This window comes from Salvelinus alpinus, chromosome 7 (genome assembly GCF_045679555.1).
Source record: "Salvelinus alpinus chromosome 7, SLU_Salpinus.1, whole genome shotgun sequence".
Lineage (NCBI taxonomy): Eukaryota > Metazoa > Chordata > Actinopteri > Salmoniformes > Salmonidae > Salvelinus > Salvelinus alpinus.
Genome location: NC_092092.1, coordinates 86,869,370 through 86,885,454, shown reverse-complemented (window position 1 = coordinate 86,885,454; position 16,085 = coordinate 86,869,370). Strand labels below are relative to the sequence as shown.

The window sequence follows — 16,085 nt, the reverse complement described above, 5'->3', positions numbered from 1 at the left end:
GGTTTTAGGCTGGGTTTCTGTACAGCACTTTGTGACATTAGCTGATGTAAGAAGGACTATATAAATACATTTGATTTGATTTGACTTGATATGAATGGTCTGATGAGGTGGTAAGGGAAATGTATGAACGGTCTGATGAGGTGAATGGTCTGTTGGTCTGATGGTCTGATGGCTAGGTGATAAGGGAAATGTATGAGGGATTTTATAACTTCAGGCATTTTTGTTTCTCGGATAGATTTGTGTGATTTAAAAAAAAATGTATTCATATTTTACATACAGTATATTAAGCAGACACTAAAATACTTTGTTTTCAGCTTTCACATTTTATATATATATATATTTTACATTTAATGTCTGGATTTCACTGTTTTGCAGAGTTTTGTCTTGTCTGACACCCAGAGTTTTGATATTCTGTTACGGATTACACAACGTTGAGAATTTGAAAATATTTAATGAAAAAAATGAAAGCTATATACATGTTATGTACATATCGGGTCCGATAAATAAAGCTATATAAATGTTATGTACATATCGGGTCCGATAAATAAAGCTATATAAATGTTATGTACATATCGGGTCCGATAAATAAAGCTATATAAATGTTATGTACATATCGGGTCCGATAAATAAAGCTATATAAATGTTATGTACATATCGGGTCCGATAAATAAAGCTATATAAATGTTATGTACATATCGGGTCCGATAAATAAAGCTATATAAATGTACATAGCACTAAGTACTCTGTATGGTTCTACACAACAGTTGTCTCACAGTATCGCCTCATTACCATCACACTGAACAACATGACCAATTATGGTGTTTTACAACATTTTAGACATCGCGTCACACAATAACGGTGAAGTCAGTGTAGAGCAAGGGTGCCAAACTGTTTCCTCGAAAGGGCCTGGTGTCAGCATGGTTTCACATCTTTCAATTATGCACTAGACAACCATTTGTGGTGAGTTCCTTACTAATTAGTGACCTTATTTCATCAATCAAATACAAGGGAGGAGCGAAAACCCGCACACACTCGGCCCTCCGTGTTATGAGTTTGACACCTGTTGTAGAACAGGAAGTGACAGCGTAAAAAAAGGAAGTGACAGTGGAACAGGATATGACATGAAAGAGGATCTGATATTATATCTCTTCAAGAAAAGTCTGAGAATCAAAATAGGAAAGTATTTGTATTCTGGTCATTACCGCAACGGCGATAACTAATTTAGATTGTCCTCTATTTGAATAAAGATGGATCGATTTATTACACAATGACACACCAATGCCAATACCACATTCTGATGTTAATTCATTGACTCTTTTCAAAGTGTAATGGATCTAGAAGAACTGGACATGTGATGTTATAAAACGTGATGACCTGTGTCTTCTCCTTAAACCCTCTTTTGTTTGCTGTTCATTTAACTTGTCTCAACTCTTTGTTTTCAACGTTTCAGAGTGAACTATTTGAAACGTTTAAAAACAGTACTCATATTGAATACACCCCAAATCTTACTTCATACACCCAAGACTCCTTTTCAAAGATGGTGGATAAATAAGATAGTTTACTCAGGCCGTTTACCATTGAAATTCATTGTCAAAGTTCCTCTGTCCTGTGAGCATGCTTTCCCTCACGAGCTCACGGTTCCTTCACTATAGCAGAGAGGAAGAGGAAGAGAGGCCCAACTTGGCGTGAAATCTGTTTCCCTCCAGCAGGTGGCGTCCCCCCGCCCCCACACCTTCCACCAAGCAATGCGTTTTTGTTTGGAGGCTATAAAAGTGTTTAATTTGGTCAACCAAAAATATGAATGGCTTATTTGCCACGTGAATTTTTTTTGATCGAATAGAAGTTTGTAATGCTTAAGTTTTTATGAGTGTACTAATATAAGTAGGACACGTGACATGCCGGCAACTTTGAGAAAAAACACTTTATATCGAAGTTGTCTCGAGATGGCTTTGCATATTCATGTATATGAGGCTAGTAGCATAGCATCTCTCTATTTAATACAGGTGGTTGACGTAAACAACCCTCATCAAATACTAAAATAAGGATTACAATAAGGAGATGTATAGTGGCCCCGCCCCAATCAGAAAAAAATGCGAGTGGGGTGTCTCGCTTTCTTTACAGTCTCTGCCCCTATCACGCCATTGGCTCTTGAGGCGGAAAATCGACCAATCGGAATGTTACAGAGAATCCTTCAATCCGTGGTCAGTCGATTGTCGGATAGCGCCTCTGTGAAAGATGATTAAAATGGATCTGAAAGTTTTCTGTTCGTTGTTGTTGATGTTGAGTTTCTATGGAATCCCTTCAACCGGACAGAAGAAAAAGGAGGTATTTTATTCTCAGCGCACGGTGTCATAATCATTACACTAGCTAGCAGGCTAACGTTAGCTCATGGGTCTAGGAGAGATAGGTTTAGCTAGCTAGCCATGAACTTTTAGGAAGGAACCGGTTACCTAGCTTGTTTGAATCGTCAAAATGCTTCATATATATATAAACATCTAGCTAATTGTAATAACTAAGAAGTCACATATTGCCGTGGCTATGTTCTACTTGGTCTAGGACTTTGAACTTTCCTGCAGCTATAATCCGCATCATTCCTAAACGTTGTTAGCACTTCCGGGTGAAGAAGGTGCCCTCTTTCGGCGCTACCTAAGTAGATACACTAGAGACTTGTTCTCTGAGAGGGCGGGCCAGTTGATGGACTGGGCTGGTAAGACCCTGACCTTTAAACCCTGTTCTCTCTCCCTCCAGACCCTGCTGTCTGAGTAGGTGGGCTGGTATAACACATTAACCCCTAACCTGTAACCCCTAACCTCTTTCCCCTCTTCTCTCTTCCTCCAGACCCTGCTGTCTGAGTAGGTGGGCTGGTATAACACCGTAACCCCTGACCTGTAACCCCTAACCTCTTTCCCCTGTTCTCTCTCCCTCCAGACCCTGCTGTCTGAGTAGGTGGGCTGGTATAACACCTTAACCCCTGACCTGTAACCCCTAACCTCTTTCCCCTGTTCTCTCTCCCTCCAGACCCTGCTGTCTGAGTAGGTGGGCTGGTATAACACCTTAACCCCTGACCTGTAACCCCTAACCTCTTTCCCCTGTTCTCTCTCCCTCCAGACCCTGCTGTCTGAGTAGGTGGGCTGGTATAACACCTTAACCCCTAACCTGTAACCCCTAACCTCTTTCCCCTCTTCTCTCTTCCTCCAGACCCTGCTGTCTGAGAAGGTGGGTCAGCTTATGGACTGGACAGGGAAGAGAGCTGTGATCCGTATGAACGGGGAGAAGTTTCGTCGCTTTGTGAAGGCTTCTCCCAGGAACTACTCTGTGGTCATCATGTTCACTGCCCTGCAGCCACAGAGACAGTGTGGCGTCTGCAAGTAACTTATCTACAAATTGTTACACCAGATAATGTGATTTAAACCAAGGTGTTTGGTATCCATTACTGGGAGTTACAGGGTGGGTACAGTTTGGTGTAGTGGAGGGAATTTTCTACAAACCTTGGCGATTAGTGTATTTGTCCTCGATTCAAACATGCAAACATGAGTCTCATAAAATGTCTGTGTCTAGTGCAGGGGTTTCATTTGAATTGGGAAAATAAATACTTTTTTTGCTCCATAAAGTAATCCGACAATGTGTAGGCTGCCATCTTGTCTATTTCGAGTCTTCTCTCATTGATCGAGACAGGTGGGTGTCCACCCCAAAGTGTCACATGTCATGATACTCACCTGTCTCGACCAATAAGAGAAGACTTGAAATAGACAAGATGGCAGTGCACACATTGTCGGATTACTTTATGGAGCCAAAAAAGTATTTATTCAAACAAACCGTCTGCCAGTCAGTAACAGAGACGGTTTAGTCTGCCAGTCAGTAACAGAGACTGTTTTTAGTCTGCCAGTCAGTAACAGAGACTGTGTTTAGTCTGCCAGTCAGTAACAGAGACTGTGTTTAGTCTGCCAGTCAGTAACAGAGACTGTGTTTAGTCTGCCAGTCAGTAACAGAGACTGTGTTTAGTCTGCCAGTCAGTAACAGAGACTGTGTTTAGTCTGCCAGTCAGTAACAGAGACTGTGTTTAGTCTGCCAGTCAGTAACAGAGACAGTGTGGAGTCTGCCAGTCAGTAACAGAGACTGTTTAGTCTGCCAGTCAGTAACAGAGACTGTGTGGAGTCTGCCAGTCAGTCACAGAGACTGTTTAGTCTGCCAGTCAGTAACAGAGACTGTTTAGTCTGCCAGTCAGTAACAGAGACTGTGTGTAGTCTGCCAGTCAGTAACAGACAGTGTGTAGTCTGCCAGTCAGTAACAGAGACTGTGTGTAGTCTGCCAGTCAGTAACAGAGACTGTTTAGTCTGCCAGTCAGTAACAGAGACTGTGTTTAGTCTGCCAGTCAGTAACAGAGACACTGTTTAGTCTGCCAGTCAGTAACAGAGACTAAACACAGTCTCTGTTACTGACTGGCAGACTACACACTGTCTCTGTTACTGACTGGCAGACTAAACACAGTCTCTGTTACTGACTGGCAGTCAGTCACAGAGACTGTTTAGTCTGCCAGTCAGTAACAAAGACTGTTACTGACTAGTCTGCCAGTCAGTAACAGAGACTGTGTTTAGTCTGCCAGTCAGTAACAGAGACTGTGTGTAGTCTGCCAGTCAGTAACAGAGACTGTGTTTAGTCTGCCAGTCAGTAACAGAGACTGTGTTTAGTCTGCCAGTCAGTAACAGAGACACTGTTTAGTCTGCCAGTCAGTAACAGAGACTGTGTTTAGTCCGCCAGTCAGTAACAGAGACTGTTTAGTCTGCCAGTCAGTAACAGAGACTGTGTTTAGTCTGCCAGTCAGTAACAGAGACAGTGTGTAGTCTGCCAGTCAGTAACAGAGACTGTTTAGTCTGCCAGTCAGTAACAGAGACAGTGTGTAGTCTGCCAGTCAGTAACAGAGACTGTTTAGTCTGCCAGTCAGTAACAGAGACTGTGTTTAGTCTGCCAGTCAGTAACAGAGACACTGTTTAGTCTGCCAGTCAGTAACAGAGACACTGTTTAGTCTGCCAGTCAGTAACAGAGACTGTGTTTAGTCCGCCAGTCAGTAACAGAGACTGTGTTTAGTCTGCCAGTCAGTAACAGAGACTGTGTGTAGTCTGCCAGTCAGTCACAGAGACAGTGTGGAGTCTGCCAGTCAGTAACAGAGACACTGTTTAGTCTGCCAGTCAGTCACAGAGACTGTTTAGTCTGCCAGTCAGTCACAGAGACAGTGTGGAGTCTGCCAGTCAGTAACAGAGACTGTGTTTAGTCTGCCAGTCAGTAACAGAGACAGTGTGTAGTCTGCCAGTCAGTAACATAGACTGTTTAGTCTGCCAGTCAGTAACAGAGACTGTGTTTAGTCTGCCAGTCAGTAACAGAGACAGTGTGTAGTCTGCCAGTCAGTAACAGAGACTGTGTGTAGTCTGCCAGTCAGTAACAGAGACTGTGTGTAGTCTGCCAGTCAGTCACAGAGACTGTGTTTAGTCTGCCAGTCAGTAACAGAGACGGTGTGTAGTCTGCCAGTCAGTAACAGAGACTGTTTAGTCTGCCAGTCAGTCACAGAGACTGTGTGTAGTCTGCCAGTCAGTCACAGAGACTGTTTAGTCTGCCAGTCAGTCACAGAGACTGTTTAGTCTGCCAGTCAGTCACAGAGACTGTTTAGTCTGCCAGTCAGTCACAGAGACTGTTTAGTCTGCCAGTCAGTCACAGAGACTGTGTTTAGTCTGCCAGTCAGTCACAGAGACTGTTTAGTCTGCCAGTCAGTAACAGAGACAGTGTGGAGTCTGCCAGTCAGTAACAGAGACTGTTTAGTCTGCCAGTCAGTAACAGAGACTGTGTTTAGTCTGCCAGTCAGTAACAGAGACACTGTTTAGTCTGCCAGTCAGTAACAGAGACTGTGTTTAGTCCGCCAGTCAGTAACAGAGACTGTGTGGAGTCTGCCAGTCAGTAACAGAGACTGTGTTTAGTCTGCCAGTCAGTAACAGAGACTGTGTTTAGTCTGCCAGTCAGTAACAGAGACAGTGTGTAGTCTGCCAGTCAGTAACAGAGACTGTTTAGTCTGCCAGTCAGTAACAGAGACTGTGTTTAGTCTGCCAGTCAGTAACAGAGACTGTGTTTAGTCTGCCAGTCAGTAACAGAGACACTGTTTAGTCTGCCAGTCAGTAACAGAGACTGTGTTTAGTCTGCCAGTCAGTAACAGAGACTGTGTATAGTCTGCCAGTCAGTCACAGAGACTGTGTTTAGTCTGCCAGTCAGTCACAGAGACAGTGTGGAGTCTGCCAGTCAGTCACAGAGACTGTTTAGTCTGCCAGTCAGTCATAGAGACTGTTTAGTCTGCCAGTCAGTCACAGAGACTGTGTGTAGTCTGCCAGTCAGTAACAGAGACGGTGTGTAGTCTGCCAGTCAGTCACAGAGACTGTTTAGTCTGCCAGTCAGTCACAGAGACAGTGTGGAGTCTGCCAGTCAGTCACAGAGACTGTTTAGTCTGCCAGTCAGTCACAGAGACTGTTTAGTCTGCCAGTCAGTCACAGAGACTGTGTTTAGTCTGCCAGTCAGTAACAGAGACACTGTTTAGTCCGCCAGTCAGTAACAGAGACTGTGTGGAGTCTGCCAGTCAGTAACAGAGACTGTGTTTAGTCTGCCAGTCAGTAACAGAGACAGTGTGTAGTCTGCCAGTCAGTAACAGAGACTGTTTAGTCTGCCAGTCAGTAACAGAGACTGTTTAGTCTGCCAGTCAGTAACAGAGACTGTTTAGTCTGCCAGTCAGTAACAGAGACTGTGTTTAGTCTGCCAGTCAGTAACAGAGACTGTGTTTAGTCTGCCAGTCAGTAACAGAGACTGTGTGTAGTCTGCCAGTCAGTAACAGAGACTGTTTAGTCTGCCAGTCAGTAACAGAGACTGTGTTTAGTCTGCCAGTCAGTAACAGAGACACTGTTTAGTCTGCCAGTCAGTAACAGAGACCGTGTGTAGTCTGCCAGTCAGTAACAGAGACTGTGTGTAGTCTGCCAGTCAGTAACAGAGACTGTGTGTAGTCTGCCAGTCAGTCACAGAGACTGTGTTTAGTCTGCCAGTCAGTAACAGAGACTGTGTGTAGTCTGCCAGTCAGTAACAGAGACTGTTTAGTCTGCCAGTCAGTCACAGAGACTGTGTGTAGTCTGCCAGTCAGTCACAGAGACTGTTTAGTCTGCCAGTCAGTCACAGAGACAGTGTGGAGTCTGCCAGTCAGTCACAGAGACAGTGTGGAGTCTGCCAGTCAGTCACGGAGACTTTTTAGTCTGCCAGTCAGTCACAGAGACAGTGTGTAGTCTGCCAGTCAGTCACAGAGACTGTTTAGTCTGCCAGTCAGTCACAGAGACTGTGTGTAGTCTGCCAGTCAGTCACAGAGACTGTTTAGTCTGCCAGTCAGTCACAGAGACTGTGTGTAGTCTGCCAGTCAGTCACAGAGACTGTTTAGTCTGCCAGTCAGTCACAGAGACTGTGTTTAGTCTGCCAGTCAGTAACAGAGACTGTGTGTAGTCTGCCAGTCAGTCACAGAGACTGTTTAGTCTGCCAGTCAGTCACAGAGACTGTGTGTAGTCTGCCAGTCAGTCACAGAGACTGTTTAGTCTGCCAGTCAGTCACAGAGACTGTGTTTAGTCTGCCAGTCAGTAACAGAGACTGTTTAGTCTGCCAGTCAGTCACAGAGACTGTGTGTAGTCTGCCAGTCAGTCACAGAGACTGTTTAGTCTGCCAGTCAGTCACAGAGACTGTGTTTAGTCTGCCAGTCAGTAACAGAGACTGTGTGTAGTCTGCCAGTCAGTCACAGAGACTGTTTAGTCTGCCAGTCAGTCACAGAGACTGTGTGTAGTCTGCCAGTCAGTCACAGAGACTGTGTTTAGTCTGCCAGTCAGTAACAGAGACTGTGTGGCGTCTGCCATTAAGGGGTCACATGTTAATTTAACACATGGATGGGGTAAATACATGTCATAATATGCCTTTGTGGTACGCCAGACTTTTGTGACTAGTCCATTAGTTCCATTGTTCTGGACACACTAAATCAAGCGTATCTCAAATATTGACATGCTGTGTGTGTCCACCCCCTCTACAGACAGGCTGACGAGGAGTTCCAGATCCTAGCTAACTCCTGGCGTTACTCCAGTGCCTTCACCAACAAGGTCTTCTTCGCTACCGTCGACTTTGACGAAGGATCTGACGTCTTTCAGATGGTATAACTCTTCTGTCTCTTTTCGTTTACTTCACGTGTTATTTAGAACCGGGCTTTAAGCTGTCCATTAGACGGTTGGCATCGTTAAACCAGCCTGATCTCCACAGCGCACATTCTTTACGTGAAACTACACTGTAGTAGTACTTATATATGTAGTGTATATGAATATAGTAGTCATGTATATGTAGTGTATATGAATATAGTAGTAGTTATATATGTAGTGTATATGAATGTAGTAGTAGTTATATATGTAGTGTATATGAATATAGTAGTAGTTATATATGTAGTGTATATGAATATAGTAGTAGTTATATATGTAGTATATATGAATGTAGTAGTAGTGTATATGAATATAGTAGTAGTTATATATGTAGTATATATGAATGTAGTAGTAGTTATATATGTAGTGTATATGAATATAGTAGTAGTATATATGAATGTAGTAGTAGTGTGTATATATGTAGTGTATATGAATATAGTAGTAGTGTATATGTAGTATATATGAATGTAGTAGTAGTGTGTATATATGTAGTGTATATGAATATAATAGTAATTATATATGTAGTTTATATGAATATAGTAGTAATTATATATGTAGTTTATATGAATATAGTAGTAATTATATATGTAGTTTATATGAATATAGTAGTAATTATATATGTAGTATATATGAATATAGTAGTAGTTTTATATGTAGTATATATGAATGTAGTAGTAGTTATATATGTAGTTTATATGAATATAGTAGTAGTCATATATGTAGTGTATATGAATATGTAGTGTATATGAATATAGTAGTAGTGTGTATGAATGTAGTAGTAGTTAAATATGTAGTGTATATGAATATAGTAGTAGTGTGTATATATGTAGTGTATATGAATATAGTAGTAATTATATATGTAGTTTATATGAATATAGTAGTAATTATATATGTAGTTTATATGAATATAGTAGTAATTATATATGTAGTATATATGAATATAGTAGTAGTTATATATGTAGTTTATATGAATGTAGTAGTAGTTATATATGTAGTGTATATGAATATAGTAGTAGTTAAATATGTAGTGTATATGAATATAGTAGTAGTGTGTATATATGTAGTATATATGAATATGGAAGTAGTGTATATATGTAGTGTATATGAATGTAGTAGTAGTTATATATGTAGTGTATATGAATATAGTAGTAAATATATATGTAGTTTATATGAATATAGTAGTAGTTATATATGTAGTATATATGAATATAGTTGTAGTTATATATGTAGTGTATATGAATATAGTAGTAGTTATATATGTAGTATGTATGAATATAGTAGTAGTTATATTTGTAGTATGTATGAATATAGTTGTAGTTATATATGTAGTGTATATGAATATAGTAGTCGTGTATATATGTAGTGTATATGAATATAGTAGTAGTTGTATATGTAGTATATATGAATATAGTAGTAGTGTATATGAATATAGTAGTAGTTATATTTGTAGTATGTATGAATATAGTTGTTGTTATATATGTAGTGTATATGAATATAGTAGTCGTGTATATATGTAGTGTATATGAATATAGTAGTAGTTGTATATGTAGTACATATGAATATAGTAGTAGTTATATATGTAGTATGTATGAATATAGTAGTAGTTATATATGTAGTGTATATGAATATGGTAGTAGTGTATATATGTAGTATATATGAATATAGTAGGAGTGTGTGTGTATATATATATATATACAGTGGGGCAAAAAAGTATTTAGTCAGCCACCAATTGTGCAAGTTCTCCCACTTAAAAAGATGAGAGAGGCCTGTAATTTTCATCATAGGTACACTTCAACTATGACAGACAAAATGAGGAGAAAAAAAATCACATTGTAGGATTTTTTATGAATTTATTTGCAAATTATGGTGGAAAATAAGAATTTTATTTTTTATAAGTAGTTTTGTATCTGTGTGATTTGTGTATATTGTAGTAGTTATATCTGTTATTTGTGTATATAGTAGTAATCTGTTATTTGTGAATATAGTAGTAGTTATGTTATTTGTGTATATAGTAGTAGTTATATATCTTTTATTTGTGTATATAGTAGTAGTTATATCTTTTATTTGTGTATATAGCAGTAGTTATATATCTTTTATTTGTGTATATAGTAGTAGTTATATATGTTATTTGTGTATATAGTAGTAGTTATATATCTTTTATTTGTCTCCCCAGTTGAATATGAACTCGGCTCCCTCCTTCATCCATTTCCCTGCTAAAGGGAAGCCTAAGAAGTCCGACTCCTATGAGCTACAGGTCAGAGGCTTCGCTGCAGAACAGCTGGCCCGCTGGGTCGGGGACCGCACTGACGTACAGGTAACACCTCCTGACCTCTCACCTCTTCACCTTTCACTGAGTACAGGTAACACCTCCTGACCTCTCACCTCTTTACCTTTCAACTCTCACACTAGGTATCTGCGTAATGTATTAGTCTGTGTTTATCTGAATAGATGTGGGTGATCAGGTTGACTGTGTGTATTATTTGATTTTATTTCACCAGGTATTTATATATATAACCCTAAACCTTTATTTAACCAGGTATTTATATATATATAACCCTAAACCTTTATTTAACCAGGTATTTATATATTATATATATAACCCTAACCCTTTTTTAACCAGGTATTTATATATTATATATATAACCCTAACCCTTTATTTAACCAGGTATTTATATATTTTATATATAACCCTAACCCTTTATTTAACCAGGTATTTATATATTATATATAACCCTTTATTTAACCAGGTATTTATATATTATATATATATAACCCTAACCCTTTATTTAACCAGGTATTTATATATATAACCCTAACCCTTTATTTAACCAGGTATTTATATATATATAACCCTAACCCTTTATTTAACCAGGTATTTATATATATATAACCCTAACCCTTTATTTAACCAGGTATTTATATATTATATATATAACCCTAAACCTTTATTTAACCAGGTATTTATATATTATATAGATAACCCTAACCCTTTATTTAACCAGGTATTTATATATTATATATATAACCCTAACCCTTTATTTAACCAGGTATTTATATATTATATATATAACCCTAACCCTTTATTTAACCAGGTATTTATATATTATATATATAACCCTAACCCTTTATTTAACCAGGTATTTATATACAGTGGGGAGAACAAGTATTTGATACACTGCCGATTTTGCAGGTTTTCCTACTTACAAAGCATGTAGAGGTCTGTAATTTTTATCATAGGTACACTTCAACTGTGAGAGACGGAATCTAAAACAAAAATCCAGAAAATCACATTGTATGATTTTTAAGTAATTCATTTGCATTTTATTGCATGACATAAGTATTTGATCACCTACCAACCAGTAAGAATTCCGGCTCTCACAGACCTGTTAGTTTTTCTTTAAGAAGCCCTCCTGTTCTCCACTCATTACCTGTATTAACTGCACCTGTTTGAACTCGTTACCTGTATAAAAGACACCTGTCCACACTCAATCAAACAGACTCCAACCTCTCCACAATGGCCAAGACCAGAGAGCTGTGTAAGGACATCAGGGATAAAATTGTAGACCTGCACAAGGCTGGGATGGGCTACAGGACAATAGGCAAGCAGCTTGGTGAGAAGGCAACAACTGTTGGCGCAATTATTAGAAAATAGAAGAAAATAGAAGAAGTTCAAGATGATGGTCAATCACCCTCGGTCTGGGGCTCCATGCAAGATCTCACCTCGTGGGGCATCAATGATCATGAGGAAGGTGAGGGATCAGCCCAGAACTACACGGCAGGACCTGGTCAATGACCTGAAGAGAGCTGGGACCACAGTCTCAAAGAAAACCATTAGTAACACACTACGCCGTCATGGATTAAAATCCTGCAGCGCACACAAGGTCCCCCTGCTCAAGCAGGCGCATGTCCAGGCCCGTCTGAAGTTTGCCAATGACCATCTGGATGATCCAGAGGAGGAATGGGAGAAGGTCATGTGGTCTGATGATTCAAAAATAGAGCTTTTTGGTCTAAACTCCACTCGCCGTGTTTGGAGGAAGAAGAAGGATGAGTACAACCCCAAGAACACCATCCCAACCGTGAAGCATGGAGGTGGAAACATCATTCTTTGGGGATGCTTTTCTGCAAAGGGGACAGGACGACTGCACCGTATTGAGGGGAGGATGGATGGGGCCATGTATTGCGAGATCTTGGCCAACAACCTCCTTCCCTCAGTAAGAGCATTGATGATGGGTCGTGGCTGGGTCTTCCAGCATGACAACGACCCGAAACACACAGCCAGGGCAACTAAGGAGTGGCTCCGTAAGAAGTATCTCAAGGTCCTGGAGTGGCCTAGCCAGTCTCCAGACCTGAACCCAATAGAAAATCTTTGGAGGGAGCTGAAAGTCCGTATTGCCCAGCGACAGCCCCGAAACCTGAAGGATCTGGAGAAGGTCTGTATGGAGGAGTGGGCCAAAATCCCTGCTGCAGTGTGTGCAAACCTGGTCAAGAACTACAGGAAACGTATGATCTCTGTAATTGCAAACAAAGGATTCTGTACCAAATATTAAGTTCTGCTTTTCTGATGTATCAAATACTTATGTCATGCAATAATATGCTAATTAATTACTTAAAAATCATACAATGTGATTTCTGGATTTTTGTTTTAGATTCCGTCTCTCACAGTTGAAGTGTACCTATGATAAAAATTACAGACCTCTACATGCTTTGTAAGTAGGAAAATCGGCAAAATCGGCAGTGTATCAAATACTTGTTCTCCCCACTGTATATAACCCTAACCCTTTATTTAACCAGGTATTTATATATATAACCCTAAATTTAACCAGGTATTTATATATATAACCCTAACCCTTTATTTAACCAGGTATTTATATATTATATATATAACCCTAACCCTTTATTTAACCAGGTATTTATATATATATAACCCTAACCCTTTATTTAACCAGGTATTTATATATATAACCCTAACCCTTTATTTAACCAGGTATTTATATATTATATATATAACCCTAACCCTTTATTTAACCAGGTATTTATATATTATATATATAACCCTAACCCTTTATTTAACCAGGTATTTATATATTATATATATAACCCTAACCCTTTATTTAACCAGGTAGGCCAGTTGAGAACAAGAAAAATCTATATACAGTGTGTGCAAATGTAGTAAGATTAGGGAGGTAAGGCAGTAAAATCTGTATGTGTGTCAATCTGTATGTGTGTCTCTCTCTGTAGATCCGTGTGATTCGTCCTCCTAACTATGCGGGGCCGTTGATGCTGGGATTCCTGCTGGCAGTGATTGGAGGACTGGCTTACCTCCGCAGGAACAACCTGGAGTTCCTCTACAACAAGAACGTCTGGGCCTTCTCTGCTCTGGTAGGAACACACTGGTTCATTATGTAGCTGACTATCAAAGTTATGGATGAATAAGTGTTGAGTCATTGTTCTCTCTAGTGTTTCTGCCTGATCATGACTTCAGGTCAGATGTGGAACCACATTAGAGGACCTCCCTACGCCCACAAGAACCCCACCACTGGACAAGTGGTACGTCCCTCTCTCTAGATATCTCTTAACATAACCCCACCACTGGACAAGTGGTACGTCCCTCTCTCTCTCTCTATACATATCTCTTAACCTCTCTTGGGTACGTGAGACGTTAGCGTCCCACCTCTTCAACAGCCAGTGAAACTGCTGGGCGCCAAATTCAAATACAGAAATACTCATTGTAAAAATTAGTTAACACACACACACACACACACACACACACACACACACACACACACAGTTATTCACTTCTTACGGGTGGGACGGTAGCGTCCTTCTTTATATCCATAAAAACTCAGTTCAGCTGGCGCGCTTCAGTCAATAATCCACCAGTTTCCCTCCTACAAAATGAATCCCAAATGTTACCAATAAACTTATCCAAACAAGTCAAACAACGTTTAGAATCAAACCTCAGGTACCCTAATACGAATGTTTAGAATCAAACCTCAGGTACCCTAATACGTAAATAAACAATACAATTTAAGACGGAGAACAGTATGTTCATTACCGGAGATAAATAACAAAGAACGCGCTTTCCCCCAAGGGCATGGAAACACTACAGCCAAAATGGGAGCCACTTAGAAAAACTACATTTTCTGGGTCATTTTTCCCAAAAATAGCCTGAAGCTCTTTCTAAAGACTGTTGACATTTAGTGGAAGTCCTAGGAACTGCAATCTGGGAGGACTTCGCCTCATAATAAACATGAAAGCTTTGGAAACAGTGGTAGGCTGAAATTTTATATTTTTTGGGATGGTTTGTCCTCGGGTTTTCACCTGCCATATCAGTTCTGTTATACTCACAGACATTACTTTAACAGTTTTAGAAACTTTAGAGTGTTTTCTATCCAAATCTACCAATTATATGCATATCCTATCTTCTGGGCCTGAGTAACAGGCAGTTTACTTTGGGCACGCTTTTCAGCTGGGCGTCAAAATACTGCCTCCTACCCAAGAGAGGTTAATAACTGTGTGTGTGTGTGTGTGTGTGTGTTTTAACTCGGTGTTAACTGTGTGTGTTCATCAGTGCGTGTGTGTGTGTTCATAACTGTGTGTGTATTGTTTCAGAGTTACATCCACGGCAGCAGTCAGGCCCAGTTTGTAGCAGAAACTCACATCGTGCTGCTCTTCAGTATCCTTTACACACCTCAGTCTGACCTCTAACCCTGTATGAGAGCCTCTCATTGGCTACAGCTTCTCTCTGTGACCCTTAACCTCCTGTCCCAGACTCTGCTGTTACCATGGGGATGGTGCTGTTGCACGAGGCTGCCACGTCAGATATGGACATTGGCAAGAGGAAAAGTATGTATCTAGATCTCTCTCTCTCTCACTCTCTCTCTCCTCTATCTCTCTGTCTCTCCTCTCTCTCGCTCTCTCTCGATCGCTGTCTATATTTCTCTCTCTCTCTCTGTCTCTATCCATATTTCTCTCTCTCCCTTTCAATTGAATTCAAAGTGCTTAATTGGCATGGGAAACACACTACATCACCAAAAGTATGTGGACACCCTTTCAAATGAGTGGATTCGACTATTTCAGCCACACCCGTTACTGACAGGTGTATAAAATCGAGCACATTCATGCAATCCCCACAGACAAACATTGGCAGTAGAATGGCCTTACTGAAGAGCTCAGTGACTTTCAGCGTGGCACCATCATTGGATGCCACCTTTCCAACAAGTCAGTTCGTCAAATTTCTGCCCTGCTAGAGCTGCCCCGGTCAACTGTAAGTGCTGTTATTGTGAAGTGGAAGCGTCTAGGCCAGTGGTTCCCAAACGTTTTATAGCCCTGTACCCCTTTAAACATTCAACCTCCAGCCGTACCCCTTCAAACATTCCACCTCCAGCCCTGTACCCCTTCACACATTCCACCTCCAGCCCCGTACCCCTTCAAACATTCCACCTCCAGCCCTGTACCCCTTCACACATTCCACCTCCAGCCCTGTACCCCTTCAAACATTCAACCTCCAGCCCTGTACCCCTTCACACATTCCACCTCCAGCCCTGTACCCCTTCACACATTCCACCTCCAGCCCCGTACCCCTTCACACATTCCACCTCCAGCCCTGTACCCCTTCAAACATTCAACCTCCAGCCCTGTACCCCTTCACACATTCAACCTCCAGCCCTGTACCCCTTCACACATTCCACCTCCAGCCCTGTACCCCTTCACACATTCCACCTCCAGCCCTGTACCCCTTCACACATTCCACCTCCAGCCCTGTACCCCTTCAAACATTCCACCTCCAGCCCTGTACCCCTTCACACATTCCACCTCCAGCCCTGTACCCCTTCAAACATT

At 40.8% G+C, this 16,085-nt stretch overlaps 1 protein-coding gene across 1 annotated transcript in view; it reads left to right on the top strand.

Annotated features, from left to right (window-relative positions):
* Positions 1 to 2,166: 2,166 nt before the first annotated feature.
* Positions 2,167 to 16,085, top strand: part of LOC139581806 (dolichyl-diphosphooligosaccharide--protein glycosyltransferase subunit MAGT1-like) — a 17,363-nt gene continuing 3,444 nt past the window's right edge. Inside the window, exons 1-8 of the mRNA XM_071411988.1 lie at positions 2,167 to 2,325; positions 3,199 to 3,368; positions 8,087 to 8,204; positions 10,417 to 10,557; positions 13,482 to 13,622; positions 13,701 to 13,790; positions 14,856 to 14,919; positions 15,015 to 15,089. Coding sequence (XP_071268089.1) covers positions 2,236 to 2,325; positions 3,199 to 3,368; positions 8,087 to 8,204; positions 10,417 to 10,557; positions 13,482 to 13,622; positions 13,701 to 13,790; positions 14,856 to 14,919; positions 15,015 to 15,089 — 889 coding nt within the window. The 5' untranslated portion in view covers positions 2,167 to 2,235. The remainder of the gene's footprint in view (positions 2,326 to 3,198; positions 3,369 to 8,086; positions 8,205 to 10,416; positions 10,558 to 13,481; positions 13,623 to 13,700; positions 13,791 to 14,855; positions 14,920 to 15,014; positions 15,090 to 16,085) is intronic.